Here is a 23703-nt window from a genome sequence, read left to right on the forward strand (position 1 = left end):
TTCCCTTAAAAAGACTTAATTATATCCATAAAGATATAATTTTTATGTAGCTTTCGAATTTTGCTCCGATTTATCTAATGTATCATATATCCAGTGATAGGATATGGAATAAGATGAACTTGTATGGTATAGCAGCCTGCAGTGTAAGTTCCCACAATGGAGAACACACGGAATTGCAGTATCTGATTGCTGATTTTGGCCCCGTAGCTTTCTGGAGCGACTTTCCTGTCTTGCAACCCTTCCTATCTGTAGAGGCTGTTTGATGTATACAAACAGATTTTTAAAACTGTTAATTGTATTATAGAGAAAATCCAGAAACATTTCATTTATAAACCTCCTCATTTGCATAGCAATCCAAATTATTACTGTAGGTTACTGATGCTATACAGCCTAAGGGAAACACTCAGGTAAAACCTGTAGGATGAATCTTCTATAAAAACAAACCCAACACCATTTAAGTTATTAGAAAAAACCCAACATTTTAATCTTGAAGACTTTTCAAACATTACTGCAATATGATTGTAGGAAAATATGTTTCTTCTTACAAGGAAGTTAAGCATATCCAATGAGATTTGTTATCTTCTTCAAATACAAAGTTTGATTTTCCTTGTTCAATTCCTCATTGCCAACATGGCATTTATGTCCCAAATAAGATTCCGTAACTGATCCATGATCTGCTTCAGCTGCTGATTCTTCTGTTTCAGTTTCTGTGGAAAGAGTTCATTATCAGGTTTTTTTGTGATCAGTTCAATTAACACACTCAAAAATTCAACAAAAGTTACAGTGTTATGAAATGCTATATGAACCTTTTCCTCAGTTGTCTGTGAGCACTATTAGTGGGATAACACATCCCCTTAAAATCACATCCTAAAAATACAAGAAAGCCTCAAAAGTTAAGGACTACGGCTACAGGTCAGTGCTGTTCTCTTCACAGCATTCTTTTTATCAGAACACCTGACACTTTCAAAAGCTGGAGGTTTGTGGAGATCATTCCCCACTTTTCAAAGTCCAAAGGAGAGCATCGTAAGTAGGAAGAAACAATTCAGGGAACAGGTAAATTTATGTGAATATATGTTTTGTAACTTGGGTTTGCAGAAAAATGAGGGATTAACAGTAGAAGTTTGAACAAAGCACAAGGTATAGGTGAAGCAAATCAAGCTTTTGCAGCCCTTCTGCCTATGTAGGTCAACTGTGATGTGCTTAGAGTCCTGTCTTGAAAAAGGTTCTCCCAAGCATGCTGAATTCTTTAAATTTATGTATTTGTTTTTGCAAACTGCAGAAGCATGTGAAGGAAAAGAACAGCAAACTTGCTTTTATTTGGTTGCATAACCAAAACTTAAAAATTATGTCTTTACAGAAGAAAGATCTGGGCATTAAGACATCACACAATTTCCTTAACCTTTCATGTTTCACAATAATACCCGCATTTATTGTCTCATTTATTCATTCTCCTGCTCAAATCGAAGCTGTTGAGAACTAAGTTAGGTTGTTGTTAACAATACACAGCATGTCCTTCATTTAATTCTGATTTGACAAGATGTCAGCCTTCTCACATCAGAGATCAAACTACTTATTCATTAGGGAAGTCTGGAGTTCCAAGTAAAGTGAAAGAACAGGAAAGACTTGCTACCATCAAAAGAAAACAAAATGTTTCAGGTTTGACGTAACTTTGTTATTGACACTACACAAATGGCAATACATTAAAAGGGCGACTCAGATCAGTAATACAACCAAAGCAACTGGAACAGTGATAAAATGAAGCAACAAAAGAAGCAATGTCCTGAAAACATTTTGATGCAGACAACACAACAATATTTTAAGATGCCCAGATGGTCAGTTGGGAAAGAAGTCCAGAGTAAAAAAGGAAGCCCATTAATTTCAGGCCTGTAAAAACAGTCTGAAGTAATATAGTAATTAGGCTTATATGGGGAACATAGTAAGGGAAATATTACTGAACACAGACTTTGGGGGACACATTTCCTGGAAGAAGAGACAACATGCAGTTCCAGACTCCTAGGCAGGATGTGAAAACAGAGGTAGGACAGTTCATGTGCAATAACACTGAATTTCTAATCAAGCATTTGACAGACTAAAAAGTGTTTTAAAAATAACTATGGGCATTTATCTAATGCTTCTTTCATCTCCATTTACTGATCCAAGACTTCATAATATATAGCAGAGATCCAACTCCTAAAGACGAGAGAGAAAACTAAGAATCATGTAGTTACCACAGCACCCAAATGACAGAACTGCAAGTGTCTTCCTACAAAGGTCTTGATGCTTGAGAAAGCACAAGCGGGATGAGATAAACAAGCATGTTCATACCTGTGGCATTTTTAAACATGTTTCTATTTGCCATCCTCAACATTCAATCTTAAAGAAATCAGCGAACATTACATCAAAACTACTAGTTTAATGCAGGCTGATACTGAGGCCATGTCATTTCAAGATTTTTCAAAACCTTCATCAATAGGAATGAAGGGTGAACAGTCAGTTGGTTATTCAAGTCAGATAGAAATAAGAACCACTGACCTCTGATAAGCAGACCGTGTTCTCTCTTCATCCATGTCTAATTGTATTGTTAAATACTGTTACTTAGGTAAGCTCACATGAACTTTATGCAAGTTATGCCCAAAAGACTTATTCTGTAAGATTGTTTTCCTTTCCTGTGCAAGCATTATGACACTGTAAATTGCTTGATCTTTATTTGATATTAGACAAGGGAACCTTCAAACTGGATTTCATTTGTTTTCAAAGCATCTGTAAAGACAGGAAGTACAAAATTGTTTCTTTATTTATCTGAAGATAATTTTAGATCCTTGTCTTCAGTGAAGACCTATTTTTTTAGCTCTTCTACTTTTTCTAGAGACAGAAAAAAACATCCAAGATGAAGCACTATCCCTGGATTGCTAGGCTGGTGAAAGTATAATGAGAGGAGAAAATATCCACTTCAGAGAGCATGGTCTCCTAATTGAAATGCATAGAGTGATCTTTGTTACTGATCTTTGACAGGCAGTGGCTCACACCACAAAGTAATACATAATTAATATGTTCTACACCACTGGAAGCGCTGGCCTCTGTTTAAGACTTTGCTGAGCCAGTAAGAACACCTCAACCCAGGTCTAACCTTGGAAAGATAGGTGAAATGGCCTTCTTGGGAAATGGGCAAGTTCTGTAAGCAGCTTCTGCAGTAATGACAAATTTTTGTTTGAACAGATTGCTTGCAAGTTGTCTCCCACTCTTTCCTCCTTCTATTGAAATGACTTAGTTGAACTCTGGACTGCTTCTCAGGATTAACAGTTGTACGAAACAAGAAAAAGTACTTCATCCCACATATATGCTACAGCTTCTGACTTTATCTGTTTTAAGATAGCACAGGGAAACTATCTTATATGAGGCAGTTTATAATGATCTAAGAGACCTAAGTTCAAGTTACATCTGACAGGCAGGTTTTTGTTAGTCCCTTTCTGTCAGAAAAGGGATCTGACTGGAAGTTTATAATGAGTTTAAGAGACCTAAATTCAAGTTACATTTGACAGGTAGGTTTCTGTTAGTCCCTTTCTGGCAGGAAAGGGATGTGACTGTAAACCAATCCTAAGAGGTCTTCTTTGGTGATACTAATATTCGATGTGATTAACTACCCATTTTGATTGACCCTGCAAGCACTATGGCCAGCAGGATGGAGTTGGCAAGGACTGCACCTTCCAGTATCCAACAATACCTCAGTAGGCATAGGTCAGGTAAGTCAGTCACAAAAACAGGTACTGAAGCACAAAACCCACATAAATGAAATTATGTGGGAGAACCGTAACATACATGCAGAAAATACTTGTCTTTCAAGGAAAAGAAAATCTGCCATAAAGAACTTGTCACGTTTCATACAGATTTGGGTTCAGTAGGACACAGTAATTTCAACTTCAACTGAAATGAAATTTCTACTAAAACTAGTTTTTGGTTCACTTTCATTTCATTTGAAATCAGTGCTGTCTAGACCAATTCACAGCTTACTGCATCAGAGATGCATCAGAACTTTCCTTCAACACTGTTCCCATCTCTCTCCTTATTTTAAGCTCATCTATCCTTCAAATTTTAAAACCAAAACATGAGTCATTATGCTGCACTCAAGCTATTTGTTAGAAGTCCCTTCTTCAGGCAAAGAAAATAGTGTAAACACTGTGGACAAGTAAGATCATATTCCAACTGGTGCCTGTAAAAACATCAACAGTATTTGCCTATATTGTACAGGCTCTTCTTCTGCTTAAGAAAAAAATAAACAAAGAGGGCTTTCCACCTTGAAAATCTTATATAAAAAACCATACCTCTGAATGCTGTGACAGTTATAGTTTTCACCTGCTCTGTTGAAGATCTACAACTGTATAGGCCAGAAGGACATCTCAGTGTAATAAAACATTAAATATTAGTAACAGTAGTACCTTTATTTGCATAAATCTTGGCAGAATTAAAAAATTATACTTACTTTGTTGATTATGACTCTACTACAGAGAACGGGCATCATGTTCTTTTCCATTAGTATAGAATCATGGAACAGTTTGGGTTAGAAGTGATGTTTAATGGTCATCTAGTCCAACCCCCCAGTGAGCATCTTCAACTAGACCAGGTTACTCAGAGACCAATCCAGCCTGACTGTGAATGTTTTTAGGGATGGGGCATCTACCTCCTCTCTGGACAAGTGTTTCATCACCCTCAGCATAAAAAATCCTTATATCTAATCTAAGTTGACTTTCTGTTAGTCTAAAGCCATTACCCTTGTCCTATTGCAACAGGCCCTGCTAAAAAGTGTTCCCACCTTTCTTGGGAAGCCTTTCAGGCCCCTTTAGGTACTGAAAGGCTGCTACAATATCTCTGTGGAGTCTTCTCCAGACTGAACAGCCCCAACTCTCTCTGCCTTTCCTCATGGGTGAGGTGCTCCATCCCTCTGATCATTTTTGTGGCTCTCCTCTGGACCTGCTCCAACCTGGTCCCTATCCTTCCTGTGCTGCAGACCCCAGAGCTGGACATAGAACTCACGTTACTCCTTCTGACCATTAAACTGCTGTAGGAAGTGATTGTTGAAAGCCTTATGAAGGTGACAGTGGCCTCCACGTTTCCATTTAAGTCAAAGCCAAGAAATTTCTACAGAAACACAATGTTTGTGATAGGAAAGTGAAATTTATACTGTCTCTTTTTAAAATGAGTCCTTTATATTGAAATCTCTGAAGTAAGGTCGAAAAACCTTCTCCTTTCTTTTTTCTTTTGGTTTTATAGTCAAAAGAATGACAATATTATATGCATATAGCTGGAAAAAAATATGATACAAAAAATGTCCTCAACACTTTGCTCAAACACTCTTAAAGCTGCCAGATGATATTCTAACTTACGTCTGCTCAACTGATACCAAGGCCCACTTTTCATCATAATATCAATCTATGTATAATTTTTTTCCAAAGGGATAAAAATATTAATCACTAATACAGTAACTGCTGTGCAATTAAACATTAACACAGCTTTTCCTGATGTCACGCACAGACATAACTGTTCTACCCCTACCAGAAATAAGACTGGGTTTTCTGCCTTGCTCCTCACCTGATAGCTGAAGGGAAAACTGCTCCTTCTGCATGTGTAACTCTATGTTCCTGAAACATGCAAAGGCACCACTGACAGCCTGGGCTCCACTGCATGCTCAGTACTTTTCACCTATTGACCCAGACGGGATTGCACGTATGCACTGTCAGGGAGGAAGAAGCACGTTCATTCAAGTAGATCGATGTTTGCTCCATACCAATTATTTATCATTCAACAATGAGGTCTGAGGTCTTATTTACTGAGTACCATCTAGACTATGTAGCTTGTAATGGAATTACCCATTCCCCAAGGTGCTTCTCCACCACAGTCCTCAGTGTTACATCCCCCTTCTTAACATGAAAATCACATAGATGTATGATCCTCAGTTACAGATGGACAACTAAGTGACATGAACACCAGAGATAAAACTGGAGTGCCTACTAATTTTGTCCAGAGACACTTCAGGTTCAAGTTCATAACTAAATTTCATATTTAAACAGCTTCCCACATATTCAAAGCTACCATGAACCACAAGGAGAAGGATGAACAACTGCCACTGATGTTTTGTGGCAGAGAAAAAAAAATCCAGTTTTCAGGAGCTGCCTTCAGTTAGTTACTCACTGCTCACAATAAATCCTTGCTTCTCATTCCCAAATTCCCTGCTTATTCAATACCCTCATACCAGTTACCCAATACACAAACCAGGATTTTTATAATCTTATTTACTACGATACTGATTCAATCTAAACACTGCCTCATCTGCAACAAAAGCAGAATAACTCAAGGACTCTTCCAGAAAAGTGGGCAGAGGGGAAGAGGAACCAAATGTGATAATGCAATAAAGGTTGTACAATATGCACCTATATGAGGACAAAAGGTGACAACTGGGATTGTTAAGACAGTTTTAAGCTCACTTTTTCCTAATTTTTTTCAACGTTGTTACCATGATATTATTTTGATATAGGATGTAATGTGAAAAACTTTGTATGCAACACTTTAGACAAAACTGAAAAGGAAGTATATCATCATCTGGCATAAAATGTATCTGAGTGCTGTGGGAGCTGTCTGATGATATTATAAGACCACTGTATGCAATCTTCTACTGGAGAGGGGAGGAGGCTCCTGATGAAGAAGGAAACATCTTTAGTCATCTGCAAGAAAGTCAAGGAGTGATATCCAGAAAACTACAGGCTGGTTAGCCTAACCCCTGACTCCAGAAAGACTATGCAGCAAACCCTTCTGGAAGTCATGTCCAGACATATGAATGATAAAGTCATGGTGACTGGAAACAGTCACCCTAGATTTACCAAAGATGTGCTGTGCCTGAAAAACATGACGTCCTTCTACTGAGTAGTGACTGGCTGTGTGGCAAGGGTAGAGCAGGGGCTTTTCTTTACTTTCATATTAGTCAGGCTTTTGACACAATCTCTCATAGTCTTGTAGCCAAATTGGAGAGGTGTGGTTTGGATAGGTGGATTACAAGATTGATGGAAATCTGTCAGGGCTATGGAATTCTAAATGCTGGGATCATCAGTATTAAGACCAAATGGTAGCTGGTCACTCTTGAAGTTTCTCAGGATTGATACTAAGGTGAGTATTCTTAATATCCTCATTAATGATTAATCCACACTTACTGACCTAATCACTGTATCAAATTTGTGGACAATGCCAAGTAGGGGAACGTGATAAATATACTCAGTGGTAGGATATCTGGTTCAGAGGGACCTACCTTGGGAACTTCAATTAAAGCAAAATCTTACATCTGCACACACAATAAACTCACACAACAGCACAGGCAGAGAGCTGACTGAATAGAAATCACATTTGCAGAAAAGGATCTGGGGTAATTTTGATACTTTTTGACAAGTTGAACATGAGTCAGCTGCAGATCTTTTTGCAACAATGAAGACTAACTGCATGCTGTGCTATATTAGAGAGAGTGCACCCATCAGGTCAAGTGAAATTATTATTCCCCTCTATTTGGTTCTGCAGAACAACTGTCCAATTTGGGGGTCAATATAAAGCACTAACATACTGAATAATGCCTAGTGGAAGGCCATCAAGATGATTAAAGCTGTATTTGTTCCGTCTCAAGAAGAGAAGGCCAAAAGGTATGATCACTGTCTTCAGCTACATACTGAAGATCATAGAAAAGACAAAGTTGGACTTTTCTTGAATGTACACAGTGAAAGGATGAGGGAAAGTGGATACATGAGTTATGAAAAAATTCCAATGTAACATTAGGAAAAATTTCACAGTGAAAGTCAACCCTTAAGAAGGGACCAGAAAAGGCAGAATTTCCATCCTTACAGATATTTGAAATGCTACTGGATATGAGTTGGAGCAACAGGATCTAACTTTGCTGGTTGACCCTGCTTTGAGCTGGAGGCTGAAGAAGATAACCTCCAGACCTCCCACCGAGTCTAAATTCCTCTGATTCTACCACTGCAGAGAGCCAGTTTGGGTACTCAAAACATGATGGAACTGTCTCCAGTGCAGCTTAATCTACTGAGAAGGTGTCCAAACAAAGAATTCTTCGCCTCTTGCCAAAGTATTCCTTGGTGCACGTTCGTATTTTGGGTGAAAAAGTACTCTACACATATAAAACAAAAGTACATGCAAATAGTGTGAAAGGTAGTTTAAATGGAATTTAGTTTTTCAGCATAGTTCAAAAGTAAAGTTTTCCGAAGAGAAAGACTAATTGCAAATTGATGTCATTTTAAGGATACTTCCCTAAACAACATCAACTGCAGTGCACAATGTTTATGTTATCAAAAAAAAGCCCAGAGCTAAACTCATAACAGCTTAACTTAAAAGTCTGTCATATAGATTGTCTTTTCCTCTCTTAGCAAGATCACTGTTAAACACTTAGCAAATGTTAATTAAGAATATCAGACACGACTGTTTTCTAAAGGGCACCTGGAATGTCCTAATGCTATTTCACATCATTTCATTTTCATCCAAATGTACTGAGACTACTAATTACGTCATAGTTTTCTTAAGTGCTTCATTTGAAACCAGATCTACAGCACTTAAGAAACCTAAGCTGTACTTGCTCCACACAGACTAAAGCATTCTCAGTTTCTGATTTGCTATTTTCTAAGTCCTGTCAAATGTACTACAAGACTACAGACCTAAGGTGAGCCTTAGGTGAAAATAATACTGACAATGCTATACTTAGAAGGTAAAAAATCTGTAGACTGAACATTAAACACTTGAAAAATATGAAGACAAGTGAGGAAATCTTGTTAACAGTTTCCACTTGTTGTAAATAGATTAATTTCAATGAAAACTGGGTCAAGACTTGTACTAGTAAACCAGTGCAAATGCTTAATCGACTCTGGAACAGTGAATTATTTATTCCAAAAGAGAGTCAACCACCCCAACGATTTACAAGCCCAGAAAGCAAATACGGTTAAAAAAGAATAAGCTACATTTTTGGGAACTGCAACAGAGAATTGTTTAGTACAAAAGGTAGAAGTAGCTCAGTGCTCAAGAAATGGTTTGTTTGTTTGTTTTGTAATAACGGTATATGTTTCTTCGTGCTGGCAAAACTCCCTTCTGGTATTAAGCTTAATGGGTTTTATTTAAACCTACATTTGCTAATTACTACTGAATTGCTAGGACAGAAATTCATTACCTTGTAAACTGATCTATATTTTAAATTAACAGACAAGCACTTCCACAGCCAAGGTGAGCGCATTAAACTTTCTGACCTAAAAATATAAGCCTAACACAGCAGAAAAATGTCACTACACAGTAAACCAATACCAAAAGCTCCTGCAGTATTTAGGATCACATCAACAGATTCTCCTGCCCCATGAATGAGAGGGTGAGTACAGGAAGTACCTGATGCTCCTCTTCTCCTCCACTGAGGATGCCCTGCCCAGACAACTGCAGCAGCAAAGCAGAGCTGCCATGTTTCAGGTCAGTGGTTCATGGAATGAGGGACATTTTTGTGTGAGATTATATGATCCACAAGATTTGTATGAGCTACTCCTAGCTGTGTCTAAGCTCTACACTGAGGGGCAAGTAGTGCCTTTCACATACATCCAGAGCCACTAAAGAAATCAGACTGGCTGGGTTATCACAGGAAGAAGGGTAAAATTAAGCAACCCATGGCAGGTCTAAGAACTCAAATATCTCAATAGTGTCAAAATATTGGGAAATTGCAACAATGCTTTTTTTGGTACCAATGACAGCCAAGATTGAAAAAATGCTGCCTATCACAGCAAAAAGGATTAGGTGAGAACAGGACAACAGCTGAACGATGACAGTGGGTCAAGAATATAAAAAGTTTCCTCATCTGTAATGTTGGTTTCCCTATCACAGCATCTTCATCAACATTTTGCATCATGAAATTTTTCTAAAATAAATTAATCCAATTGAGTTGGATGTTACATACCATAGGGGAACTGAAAAGCTATCAGGAATGCCAGCTAAGAACCAGAGAGGGCTAGTTAAGCCCAGCAGCCAGTGTCAGAAATTAGATCAATTAATAATGATTCTAGTGATTTTTCTTTGCAAAAAGAAGAACCTATTTATTTCTAGTCATAAAACCCAAAGCATTTCCTATTCTGAAAAGTACTAAAATTCGAGCTTTGAAAGTGGTACTGGATGTGCTAATACAGCTGGAGGGAGACAAAAAAAAAAAAAATCAGTGCACTTCCAAAAAACAAGAAGTTTAACTTTCTTTTGCAGTAGTTAGTAAGTATTTGTCCACAGGAAGATTAGAGAAAGTTCAACTATCTTGTGAAGATTTACTATGGAAAATCTGGAAAACTAGGTCTGGCATTTAGGTGTAAATACAGGATTTCAGACCAGATTTAAGTGAAGGTTTTAATGCATTCTTAATCACCAGTTTGCGACCAGTGGTCCTGTAACACCATCAACCTTCTTAAGGTTCAGAACTCATCATAAAAATTTATGAAATTCTTTTCACAAGATCACACCAAGGAGGTTTAAAAACACATTAGGATGCAAGTACAACAACAAGGGCAAACCCACATCACAGAACTATTAAAACCACAGCAAATATGGACAGTTAAACTTATTAACACTTAAAGATTGCAAATAAATGTGCATAAATTCAGAGTACAACACTGCATACAATATAATATATAAAACTGTGCTATATCAGCACTTAGGAGAACGATTACAACAGGGAAGCTGACAACTGCTTTTCTCTAAATTCAAGTAGTCCCTATTTTTCTACATAAACGGGTTATGAAAAATTCAATACATCTCTGAGTGTTGAAGACAAATTAAAATACTGGAAATATTTTAAAAGTTAAAAATCCACCAATTATTCTCTAAATTAAACATTTCATCTATTTATTTCCTTTGTTCAGTTATTTTTGTAGATTATACTTCCTTTTTACTAAGTATTTACAGATATTACAGCCATAGAAATATTTAATTAATCCTATCTTTGTACTTTACAGATTGAAGAAACAATGTTCAAAACTGTGGTCTGGCAAAACTTCATATTTTAATCTCAATATTATATTTGCAGTTACTCTAGCATTATTTATTTTTAGATTTGAATCCATCTGTAATAATTGTCCCTAACTGCAGACTACCACTCAAACTGAAAATTTAACAGCATCTTTATAATTCATAGCACATTTTTTTTGAATGTGTTAAGGTTCAACAGATGTTCCTCTTAACAAAGGAACGGTCTTCCTCAAATTGTCAAAACACAAAAGCCTTCACCAACTCATATAATTGTAACAATATTTACACATCTGGTGGTCAATATCCTTTTTTTTTTAAACTTGAGGTAAGTTTTGAAGAGAAATAAATTCAACAGGCACCTTACCTCAGTCTATAGTGCTGATATCTAGTGGGCTAAGCATAAACATAATACACTGTATTCAAAAGAATATATGTTGGTTTTAAAAGAGGTACAAGTAAAAACTGTCAGGGAACTCAAACTCTACAGCCAGAGTTAAAAAAAACAAACAAACAAACCCAAAACAAACAAAAAACCAAAGCAAACCAAAACCAACCAACCAAACAACAAAAAATAAAACAAAAAACTCCTCTCAAATTTGTTTCCTGAAAGGTAATTCTGAAATAGTTAAGCGCAAGAAGTAACTATCCCCAGGTTTGATGGTAGTCATCAGACATTCTGCATTTAGTAAAGCAATCTAGAAATTTAAGCTTTGTGACATCAAAGTGCCATTTCCTATTTTATGCAAATTAATTTAACTTTCTTACCTTATTTACTTCCATAATTTCCCTTCTCTCTTCACTAGCAAAACGAAGCTGACTTGCAGCACCACGATCATCATGCTTAGAGCCATCTTCTTCAACATACGGAATAAGTTGCTGTGAAAACAAGAAATATTAGCTTTATTAAAAAAAAAAAAGAAAAATTAAAAGAAGAAATTAAAAAAAAAGAAATGAAATGCAGGAGATTCATAAGGTACTACCATTTTCTCCACAGGCTCAAACTGCTCAAACGAAAGTTGACACAAGCTCGTCACCTCAAACCCAAAGGCCTTGGAATGACCTCAGTTTGTTCTCCAGGAAAATGATGTGCTTCAAAAGGACACAATCCCACCTGTTACCATGCTTAGACCCAAGCAATTTCACAACTGCAGGCAAAACCCACACTTTCCATTTCAAGATGTGTATCATGGATAAATCTTGTATTCTTGAACTATGCAGATTGTGATTTTACATTTTACCATTCCGCACTATGAAACACCAGAAACAAGAGCTTGTTTATTATAAGGTATTTTAGCAGAGGGGCAGGTACTGATCTCTTCACTCTCATGAACAGCAACAGGACTTGAGGAAACAGCATGAAGCTGAGTCAGGGGAAGTTTAGGTTGGATGTCAGGAGAATGTTTTTCACCCAGAGGATGGTTGGGCACCAAACAGGCTCTCCAGGGAAGAGGTCACAAGCCTGCCTGAGTTCAAGGAACATTTGGACAATGCTCTCAGGTACATGGTGTGATTCTTGGGGTGTCCTGGGCAGGGCCAGGAGTTGGACTCAATGATCCTGATGGGTCATTGATTCTATGATTCTATATTCTATGATTCTATACTAACCATAATTATAACTGGCTTTACATAGCTACTTAGTTAATACTCCAGCTATGACTTGCTATTTTAGTGAACCTCTGTTTAGCTGTTCTTAAGACCAGGCCTATAGTTACCTAAAGGGAGTTTTTCCCTAAGTATTTCCCACTGTGATCTTCTCCGACACACAGAATCACAGTTTTGTTTAGGCTGGAAAAGACCATATTGTACTATCATTTCTGTACAAAGCCAAAAATCTCTGATGAAGTATCCCTAAATGAATACTACTGTATGCTTCCTTCCTAAAAAGAAAATAATTAAAAAGAATCAGTAAATATAGCAGGTACAAAACAAATACATGCTTCTGTGTCAGAACACTTCCAAGCTACTAACAACTAATAAAAAAATAATAAGCTGTAGCATTTTATACATAGCATACATCCACAGTGTCCACAGTGCAACATTGTTTTTTCTGTCCTGAACCAAGCAAAATTACATCCACATTCCCATACACACTACAGACAAATGAAAGACTAGTATTGATGAAAATTAGCAAGAAGACATTAGTTCAAAAGCCTGGGAGCAAGTTGCTCACCAAGTGCATATTAACTCGTTACTTAGGCTGGAGTGTAATAGTTCAAAGCATTCAGCATCCTCCTTCAGCATTTTGATACAAAACTTACTTTGATTTAGCCCACTGAAAATTTAATTTCCTTCTATGTAAAAATTTCCATAGTCCATTCTTATTAAGCTTATGAAAATGAACAAAAACTACCACACTAAACTTTGTCATGAAAACGTAGTAAAGGTTAACCACTTACTACATTTGCAGACCATAAAAAAGAAGTAGAGTGGCTCCTAAATACTCTTGGAAGAAACTCCTCTCTCTGATGGAAAAATAAAGTAGCACTCAAACTAGAACACTTCCTTTGAAAACCTCCCGTCTTTTAGAAAAGGTATTAGAAAAAAACCAAACCCACTAAGAAAAGCCAAATTACACCTAACACACAAAAGCAGGAAATTTAAGCTAGATCTGCTTCACAATTATTTCATGCCTTGCTACATTGGTTAACAGAAATTTAGTCATACTTATTATATTGGTAGTACATATTAACAAAAAATGTGAAAACATTTATATCAATAATAACAGACTAAGGAATATTAGTAGGTACCGACTTCTCTTGACTGTGTAAAAAAAAAGAGCTTTGTAAATATTCTTCAAAGGTATGGTTAGAATGTCAGCCACAAAATAATATGATTGAGACTATTATTGAAATGCTGGAAGAAGAATTTAAGAAAACTGATCCAAGACGAATGGTGTGCCACTGTCATTCACCCTAACCAGTAAAAACATGAGACAGGCAGGCACTTCCTAACTTCAGAGCAGAAAAGACTACGCAGATTAAAAAGAAAGAATTCCAACTATTGATACAAAATTTTGCTGTGCCTAAGTTATCAGTCAGACATTGCATTAAAAAAGCTTACTCTACTCTATTGCACACAAGTCAACACACCACGGAAAAAGTTTTATTCTTTAAAACGGGAAAGTTATCCTACTCCCTTGCTTGCTGTCAGGTTTTTCTAAAACCCTTGGCAGTGACTGTTGACAGAAGTAGTAGTCTAGACTGGACTGTACAGAATGAATGAATGAACCTAATTTATTTATTCCTATTCATTGAAGAGATTCAAATACAAAATAAAATGCTTATATGGCTAAAATTCAACGGACAATCACAAGTCTGTTCATAAAGTTGCCTCTGAATCCAAAGGTCAGTATTTAAAGAACTTCACAGTTCTAGATAATTAGCACAGTAGTAACTTGAGTCATAACACAAAACAGGGTTTAAGAGTATTACTAAGAATTAGACACAACTTAACTTATGAAGGAGAAAACAAAGTTTTGATTTTACTAGGAATAGCAGTTTTATTAGGAAAAACTTTAGCAAATCCTCCTTCCAGGAAGTCCAATGCTGTAACTGTTTCATCACCACTGCACAATTAGTTTTGGTTCATACTGGCCCAGCAGGTTAGGAGCAGCAGAATGAGGCAACTAAGGAGGCACAGATTCATGGTCAGAGAAAGAGAATAATGTTTATTAGTGAGAGAGCCAGGCTGACAGGTGAGAGCTTGAAGCAGGCTGTTCCCCACTTTTTTTTCCACTTCTTTTAAAAAATCTACCCTGATCCTTTCATTTTCCTAGGGGAAACAAATTGATGAAGGAAATAAGAAGCTTGAGGAAAAAGGCTAAAATTTTAAATCAAGTTTGATTTTACAGAATCCAAGAATGAATTAGGTTGGAAAAGACCTCTGAGATCTTGTCAACTAGACCATGGCACTAAGTGCCACATTCAGTCTTTCCTTAAACACCTCCAGAGACAGTGACTCTAACACCTCCTTGGGCAGCCCATTCCAGTGTTTAATAACCCTAATGTCAACCTAAGCCTCCCCTGGCACAGCTTGAGGCCATCTCCTCTTATCCTGTCACTTGTTGCCTGGGAGAAGAGGCTGACCCCTACTTTGCCACAACCTCCTTTCAGGGAGTTGTAGAGAGTGAGAAGGTCCCTCCTGAGCCTCCCCTTCTCCAAGCTAAACAACTCCAGGTCCCTCAGTCACTCCTTGTCAGACTTGTGCTCCAGACTCTTCACCAGCTTTATTGCCCTTCTCTGGACATGCTCCAGCACCTCCATGTCCTTCCTCAATTGAGGGGCCCAGAACTGGACACAGCACTCAAGGTGTGGACTCACCAGTGCTGAGTACAGAGGGAAAATTTCAAATTGAGATTCAATTTCAAAATTGGATCCCTCCCAGTTGGCAAGAATTGAGGATGATAATCTGAAAGTTTCGCAGTTTTTCAACCAGCTTTAACTAATAAACAGAATTCAGTCCACTTAATATCCAGTCTCATTAAAACTTGTTATGAGTCTCCTGCAACTGAAGAGAATGGACGATATGCTATGCAGAGAGTGGTTATTCCGAGCTGTAATGTATATATGCATAAAGATACTTACTTCTATGGGAACAGGATCGAGCCCAGCACAGTTTTCATTGCACTTGTCATAGACTAATCTCAGTTTTCTGAAGAGTATTGATAACTGACGGAGATGTTCCTGCAGCTTTCCCAATCTGTCTTGATATGTTGCAGTATGATAAGTAACACCATTTGGTAACTTAAGGGAACCAAAACATTAAAAATATTAAAGCTTCTGTCCCACAAAATAACCAGACCAAAAGAAATCAGGTGGGGTTTTGTACATTTTAAAATCAGACAATCACATTATTCCCACAGAAATCACTGATTTTTTAATTTTCTTTACCAGTAAAATTCTGGATTTTATGTGCTCAATCACTGTTGTCAAACAACTTCATGTATTCTATACTTTGGTCATTGCCAATCCCTCTAAGTCTCTTCAGTGAGTGTCTTCACAATGGTTAAGTATGACATTGTTATGATCCAAGTATTACACTTTGAGAGTTTGTGTCTCAACCCCAGGACACAAAATTCAATAACACCAGAGTCATGAAAACAGAAAGAATGGGGGTTATTATTTATCTTCTACTTTCCACAGAGAGAAAACACAACAAATGTTTGTATGTTTTCTCAGTAAGTAGCCATAAATAAGGACTATGTCCATTTTTATAAGAAAAAAAAGAAGTTTTAGGTGGGAAATATTACCAAAAAAGATAAATGAAAATTCCTCTAAAATTACTCCCTGTATGTTAACATAAATAGAGAAACATAAGTGGCATATAAACAGACTTTGCTATTCATAAAGGAAAACACAGTTACAAAGTGTATTTAGAGTTTATCTATTGTGGGGGCAACAGCAATTCAGCATCTCTGAATATTCTACATGTTCACTTTATCTACAGGAGTAAACAAATACATTAAGAGTAGTATTCACTTCTCCAATCAATCCTCCCTTTTAAAACAGTTTGATGGAGTTATCTAAACGTCCTAAGCCGGCACCTCTGTCTATATATACGGGCTGTCAGTGATAACAACACAGGAAGCAAGGGCCGTGCAAATAAAAAGCTATTTTCACCTGCATGTTCCTCAGTAACTGGAAGATCTCCATGGTTCGGAACACAATGTCCTGCACGGTCTCCTGGCCGATGCGGCAGAGGGAAGCCGTGTTCACCTCCCTGGCCGCCTGAGACTGAGTCCCCGAGAAAGCGCCCGGCGGCATCCCCGCCCCAGCCAGAGGGGGGGTCGACATCTCCCGGCCTTAACCAGTCCCGCTAGGCCGAGCAGAAAGAGGAGGTTATGATGGAACGATCAAGTACTTGAGTCTATCCTAATAAACTTCTGAAGGACAGCTATCCCATTCCTTTTCCCCGCACGCGGCCCTATCCCAGACAGAACCGTCCAACTGACGAAGCCGGCTCAGCGCTGCACCCCCGGGGTCGGACCAACCCCTCGGCTGGGACACCGCTCCCTCACAGCCGCAGCGCTGCCGGGCGGTGGGACCGGGGATGCTCCTCACGCACCTCCGTCCCCTCAGCGCGGTCACTGCCCCGACCCTTCGCAAGCGGACACCCCCGGGCCGCCGCACCGCTCCCCTGCGGAGCCAAAGGCGGAACATTCCCGGCGCCCCGTGCGTCACAGCCGCGGGCGGGAGCGGCGGGCGGGCCGGCAGCCTGTCACGGCTGCTCGGTGCGGTCCCTGTGCCCGCCGGTCTCTTCAGTCGGGATCTGGGTCGTTTTCCTGGCTTCCTGAATCCAGTGAGGACTTGCGGGCTGGTCAGCATGTAGAGGTGTCGGCCCCGAGCCCTGCGCGCGATCTCTCGAGATTAAAAACTTTGGTCAGAATCCCCCAGCGTGTTCACACAAGTCCCACCGCCCCTGTGCTACATCATAGAATCATACAACAGTTTGGCTTGGAGGTGACCTTAAAGATCATCTAGTTTCAAATGCCCATGCCCTGGGCAGGGACACCTCCCACTAGACTGGGTTGCTCAGAGCCCCCGCCTGACCTGGCCTAGAATACTTCCAGGGTTGGGGCATCAACAGGTTCTCTGAGCAACCTGTTCCAGTGCCTCACCACCCTCACAGCAAAGAGTTTCTTCCTAACATCTAATCCAAACCTACTGTCTTTCAGTTTGAAGCCATTCCCCTTTGTCCTATCACTACAGTTCCTGATGAAGAGTCCCTGTACATCTTCCTTGGAGGTGCCCTGCAGATACTGGAAGATTGCTATGAAGTCTCCACACAACCTTCTCCAGGCTGAACAGCCCCAGCTTTCTCAGCCTCTCTTCGTAGGGGAGGTGATCTGGTTCCAATCACGCTGATAAATGGCTGAAAATCTGTTTTGCAAGGTAGGAGTGTATATGTCGGTATACACATGCACACCTGTATTAATTTTACAGCTTTATAGGTGTACTGCTACTCCTTCTTGCTTAGAAATATTACTGCTAATATTGAAAAGCCTTAACACATGGCCTTCCTGTGTCACAGTATTTGTGTGGGTGTAAAATGTCTCTGAGTGCTTGTACCACACTAATACAGTTGAGTTGAGGTGGTTTCAAAATACAGACAAAGCTTCCTGTGTGAGGGGAAAAGGAACACCCTCAAAAACAAACAGGAGACTGATAGATACAAACTGTCTATGCAGTAACTAATGCTTACTGTCTGCCTAATGAAAAATTTCTTCATATGCAAAAATCAGTAAGTACCAAAGTTTCTCTTTTTTTTATTTCCAGGTGATGTCATACCTAGAACTCTGTATTTGAGTGAATTTGACAACTAGTCAAAATCATGACAAAATATGAATTCTTACTAAGCCCTGTCAAGATAGTTGTGATCTATTAAAACTGATGTTACAGATTATCTTTTTTGTGAAATGCATTGCATTTGTAATGCTGTAAAAATAAATCAGAAATTTGACGCGTGTGGGGAGGCAAGGGGTGACAAGCACAAGAACTGGGTGAGGAGGAAAGCTGAGCTGTTTAAGGATTTTCCTTTGCTCAAGAGACCTTCCGCAGCTGGAAGGTTTAAGTCTAGAAGAAATAATGTGGGAAGCAGCAACATTCTGTTTTTCCCTCCAGCTGTTTTTGCCAAAAAAGATGTAGTTTCTATCAAGAGAAATAATTACAGGTTATGTAAAACTTCAAAGCATTCTTTCCCATTGACTGAGGGGAGGGGAAATAAGAAGAGAAAGAGAAAACTGTAAAAAGCAGCCCAGAGGGCATTCTGCATGTGTTGGGCCTTTGACACATAAGTCAGGAGCCTTATGTGTGTGTGTGTTCTCTCCCACCTGGCTGTGAGTTCTCACAGTCTGTTCTAGCATTTCTGAATTTGGAAATTAACTGTCTTCAATGCTGGAGCTAATGGCTTAGTTCTCTGGTTACCTGCGTGCATATCAAATCATACATGTGATATACAATCTTTGTTAAAGAAAGAAAAAAGCAGTCAAGGAACAGTCAGGAACAGAACCATACAAACTTGCTATCAGAGGCATTTTGCTGCAGAAAACATTTTTTACCTCAGAAACTGACTAATGAGGGTAAACACCACCCCCTTTCCTAAACTGAAGATTTTTACTGCCTGGCTAAGTTCTCTCTAGCACTCTGCCCTAGCCAAGATGCAATGTAAATAATTATATTTTAACAAGGATCTTAGCATAAAGGATACAAAAGTGATTTCTTAAACAGATAGGAAAAAATGGTTTATTAAAATAAGAGAGGGATATTTTCAGACAGCAAAAGAACATCCCATGGTGTCTGGCTAGACAGTGTTTGGGAAGAGCAGCCCCTGGAGAATTTCAAAGGGCTTGTTTGAAGGCTTGCATCTCAGTTCACTGTACATTGAGAAAAAGATGCAAAAACTATTCAAGGGTTGAGCACAAAGGATGACGTTTTCCTCTTCCGATTGCATGGCCAAGAGCTCTATTCACACTGCTTAACTTGCTGTCCCAGATCCGATGGCATGAGAGTAATGAACAACTCAGACCACCTACTATTCAGGCATGCCAGACACAGACTCCATATGCAGTTGTATCCTGAAGTATAGGGCTGTCACGTACAGTAGGCAGTTGAAACATGGAGCCAAGTCTGCATGTGGAGAGTGCTGAAGAACGTTGCTAGGAGGCCTAACGTTCTTCACTGCCAGTCTGCAGAGCCATCTAAATCTGGTGTTTCACTCCCAGACAAAGGAATCTCTTCCTTTTAGGTAAGAATATTTTCTTGGTTGAATGAGAAAAAGATTAATATGTATTTTTCTTTTTAAAAGCAATCTGTTAAGCAACCACAGTCTGACTTCAGTTTGGGCCAAGTGCTTTCATCTGGAAGGTGTCCAAATCAGAGATCATCTTTCACATCCATTTCAATATCTGTGGCATCGGTTCAACCAGTGTCTTAGCATTCTGCAACTTTTGTTGTTGGGTTGTAAAGAACCTACCAAAACCTAACAAAGAGCCTATGTCTGTGTGTAATATTCTAGTCCAATCAGCTTTAACCCAAGTTTGAAATTAGGACTCATTGTTTTCTCAATAATAATGTCTTATGATTTTTTTCTATTTTAAGAGGTTCTCACTCATCTACCCTGAGCAACTCCAAAGGTGGTATAGTTGTGTTCTATCAGGAGAATAAAAATCCTCAAAAGTGAGTGAAGAGGATAATTGTTGCTTTTTTTCAAATAATTTTCTCTAAATCAGTTGATGTACTTGCAAGGCAATATGAATCATTCTATTTAAAAATAAACAGAACTGGTGAAATCCCTGGATCATCCTCTCTTTTCCTCGAATAAAAGAGTGTACTCTCTCACAAGTTTCCTCACACTATTCCTTAGCAGCAGTGGTTTGATACTGCTCTGAGGGTGACAGATGGGCTTGGGGGAAATGTGTTAGCCAGGAAAGGACTTTCATTCTCCATCCTGTCCTATTTAGTGTTTATGTGTTCTTTCAAGGAGAAATAATGGGACTTAGTGGAACCTTTGCAAACAATAAACAGACAAGGCACAATTTTACTGATACCAAGTTGTGACAGATAAAGGCATAGCATGTAACTTTTTTAGTATGTGGCCAACACAGACAGTCAAGGTAGGTGGAGTTTAATTCATCAGAGATTATGTTTATAGGCCAGAGGAAAGAGTTAATGGCTGTGATTACATGAGGAGGATTGAGGCTTTGGGGTTTTTTTGTGTGTGTGTGTGACATGGGTGTTTTTCCAATGGTGTTTTCCTCATTCAGGCAGGTATTTTCATGAACTATGAAAGCATCCATTTAGAGGGAGGCAGGATCATCTATGGTAGTGCTAGATAAGATGGGATAAATTACATAGGATCAGAACCCAAAGCATCTGAGCAGAGGGCAGTACTCCATGCCTTTGCTCAGTAGGGGATGAACACAGCTGTTTTCTGGACCAAAGGGAGTCTGGGGTTGAGCAATGAAGACCTCTCTGCCTTTATATGATTCTGTTACACAGCTCTTGGTGCTGCAGGTGGTAGAAGGACAAGAAGAGCGAGATGGAAGGGGTTCAGCTTCCTTCCTTGCCTCGTCTCCTTCATGATCTGTATATCCATAAGCAGACTTGTCTATATGTTAAATGTGTTAATGGCACCTTCTGTGGGGGTGCAGAGAAGCAGAGTGTCATGCCTACTGGGTTTCATACAGGTGGTAACCAACTTCAGTGGTTTGCTACAGCCCAGCCTCCGAATGTTCACAGAGTGGTCAGAAAAAATGACCTGTAAATCCCTAATTTCAGAATGGCCTTATGTAGTGGAATGCCCACCAAGCTGCCCCACCATCACACTCCCTCACTCCTCTCCTCCCTTGCTCCCCCTCCTCAGCAGCACCAGGGGGGGTGGAATAAGATGAAAAACTTTATAGGTTGAGATAAAATCAGTTTAATAAAAGAAAGTAAAGGCTGAATGTGGAAGCATAGTCCTGCCATAGACTGATCCAAATGGCACTGCAACAGGTGTTATTTTACAGCTTGGACACTGTGGAGACTTGCATTGCCCCCATAAGTCAGGGTCAGATCCATCAGAGCAGAGGGCAATACTCCATTTCCCGTAATATACATACATCCATTTCCCATAATATAAAAACAAGCATTAACAAAGGATGGGGGAGCCAGATGAAGTGTGATAGTTCAGCTTACATGTGTCGTGGTTTGAATTTTGTGTTCCCCCAGAGGCTAAGAAAAGTGGTAGACCCCAAGGGGTGGAAACCCCTTCAAGTTTTGAAGGTCTACCCAATGGGCACTCCTGCAAAAATGTCAACATCCCACAAGCTCACCGGAAGAGATGAGTTGTAGTTTGGGTTGTTGAGGAGAGGTGGCCATGTTGTGAGCCACGAGGAAGGGGCTCTGAGCCCCACAGGGGGGCTTTGGCCCCCAGCCCCCAGGGGGGGACCTGCAGGGACCTGGAACAGCATAAAGCTGGGCTAGGTGCCTGTAGTTACGCCGGGAGATGTTTTTCTCCATGGACACAGAGCAGCAGCCGGCACTGACCAGAGAAACGGTGGCAGAGAGCCAGGATAGATAACACCTGAACTGAAGGAGCAGCAGAAACAACATGCAGCACCGGAGAGAAGACTCCTGGAAAGGGAGGAGAAAGAGAGCCAGCAGCCTGAGAGACAGAGTTCTGGGGGTAAGACTGTACCAGCCCCCCAGAACTCCTTTGAGACCTCCTGGAAGGAGGAAGATGATGGACTCTTACTTGAAAGAACCTTGAAGTGCGACATGCACTGCAGAAAGGAGCTAGAGAACTCCGAGAGGAATGCAGAGGGGGTGACCTTGGCTCCCCCCCTTGCACTGCTGCCACGGTGGCAGCCTGAGGCAGGGCACAGAGGCCCTGCAAAGGAGCGAGTCTGTCCTGGAGATACCAGAACCGTCACGAAGACCCCCCTGTGTCTTCGTGATATGACGTGGTGAAACGACCTTGTCTGGGGTTACGAAGCCCACGGAAGACCCCTTTGTCTGCGTCAAGGGGGCCAAGGGAGCTAGAATACCTCCCTCGTGAGTGCTGGCAGAAAGCCAGCTATCAGCTGCTGCATGTGGAGAAGACAGACAGAACCTGCTGCCTCAGAAGATGCTGCTGCTTAAGGACTGGAAGGGATCTGTCCTTCTTTCCCTCCTGGACTTTTATTTGGAGGGGAGAAGAGATCTGATCATTGTAAATACATATGTCATGGTAGAGATAGTTGTGATCATGTGTATAATGTGATATGGTATTTATTTGTACAGTCATTGTAATATATTCCCTTTCCCCCACTTTGAGTCTGGTGTGTTTTGTCTGGAAAAACCCATCTCACATTAGGTTGAGATGTGGGAGGGGGAATAGAGCTGGGGATTGGATTTTGGGGCTATCTCAAACCATGACAGGCATGATGTAGCTTTTTGGTTCTAACTTTGCAGTGGATCCTACACACCCATTTCTTGATATTGACAGATGTGTTGTATTATCAATTCTCTGCTTCTAAAAAGTTTACTTCTTGACCTTCAGCCCAGAAATGTTGCCCTTGGCCCCTTTGTTCCTTAAAACACCAAAGACCTAATTTCGTACTCAGTTCTTTCTGGCATGAAGATTGTTATCCTTCCCTGCATTTTACATGATGGGCTGTTATGCCCAGCAGCTGGTACTCTCCCTGTAACTGTGACAGAAGAAAAAGGAGTAACAGGAAGTTCCCAGACTTCTTCCTGGGTATCCTAGTGCAGAAATCTCATCCTTACAATCCTTCTGCTTTTGCAGTCGTTCAGTTGCTTGTCTCCAAAGAGACATCTGGATGTCCCAATGTAATCTAGACACTGTGGCTTCAGACCCAAGCCTAGAAGCAGATGTATCATGTCTCCTGTTGGTCTCACTACCCAACACCTCCCCTGCAGCCTCCCACTGTGTTGGTGCTCCAAACACTGACACTGAAAATTGTTCACACCGAACAGTACCAAGTTTCTCTTTTTGCCCCAAAATAGCTGTGGGCAGTCTGTGACTTCTTGTACTGGACTTTCGGATATTTTCCCTGGTCCTATTTTTCCTGAGCAAATGGTGTCTTGTGGGACTAGCTGTTTGGAAGAAGAGGCATTCTAAATTGCAGTTTATATGAACTCTGTGTCTTCATCAGCCAAATGTGCATTAATGATGCCTGTAGATAAATTTTCAGCATGCTTGTTT

General features: G+C 39.8%; 1 protein-coding gene and 1 long non-coding RNA gene across 3 annotated transcripts; one reads left to right on the forward strand and one right to left on the reverse strand.

Annotated features, from left to right (window-relative positions):
* Positions 1-331: 331 nt before the first annotated feature.
* Positions 332-17144, reverse strand: MED30 (mediator complex subunit 30). The gene is made up of 4 exons (XM_018077365.2): positions 16638-17144; positions 15603-15761; positions 11785-11895; positions 332-707 (listed from the first exon to the last, which is right to left on the reverse strand). Exons 1-4 carry the CDS (start codon positions 16809-16811, stop codon positions 612-614), a joined length of 540 nt encoding a protein of 179 aa, XP_017932854.1. The 5' UTR covers positions 16812-17144; the 3' UTR covers positions 332-611.
* A 67-nt stretch (positions 17145-17211) lies between these two features.
* LOC108640243 lies at positions 17212-20300 on the forward strand. Of its 2 annotated transcripts, none has more exons than XR_001921033.2 (3): positions 17212-17396; positions 17727-17909; positions 18294-20300. It is a non-coding gene; the product is annotated as an uncharacterized LOC108640243 (long non-coding RNA). The 2 variants fall into 2 exon arrangements; XR_001921032.2 differs by having other exon boundaries at positions 17212-17348; positions 17693-17909.
* The last annotated feature ends 3403 nt before the right edge of the window (positions 20301-23703 follow it).

This window comes from Manacus vitellinus, unplaced genomic scaffold (assembly GCF_001715985.3).
Source record: "Manacus vitellinus isolate BGI_N305 unplaced genomic scaffold, ASM171598v3 scaffold_1_pilon, whole genome shotgun sequence".
Taxonomy (NCBI): Eukaryota; Metazoa; Chordata; class Aves; order Passeriformes; family Pipridae; genus Manacus; species Manacus vitellinus.

Excerpts from the sequence above, each read along its gene's own strand:
- MED30 (XM_018077365.2), bottom strand. The coding sequence starts at position 16,811 with ATGTCGACCCCCCCTCTGGCTGGGGCGGGGATGCCGCCGGGCGCTTTC. Across the intron at positions 11,896-15,602 it reads TCGATCCTGTTCCCATAGAA|CAACTTATTCCGTATGTTGA; the intron begins GTAAGTATCTTT and ends TTGTTTTCACAG. Across the intron at positions 708-11,784 it reads AAATTATGGAAGTAAATAAG|AAACTGAAACAGAAGAATCA; the intron begins GTAAGAAAGTTA and ends CTCTTTCCACAG.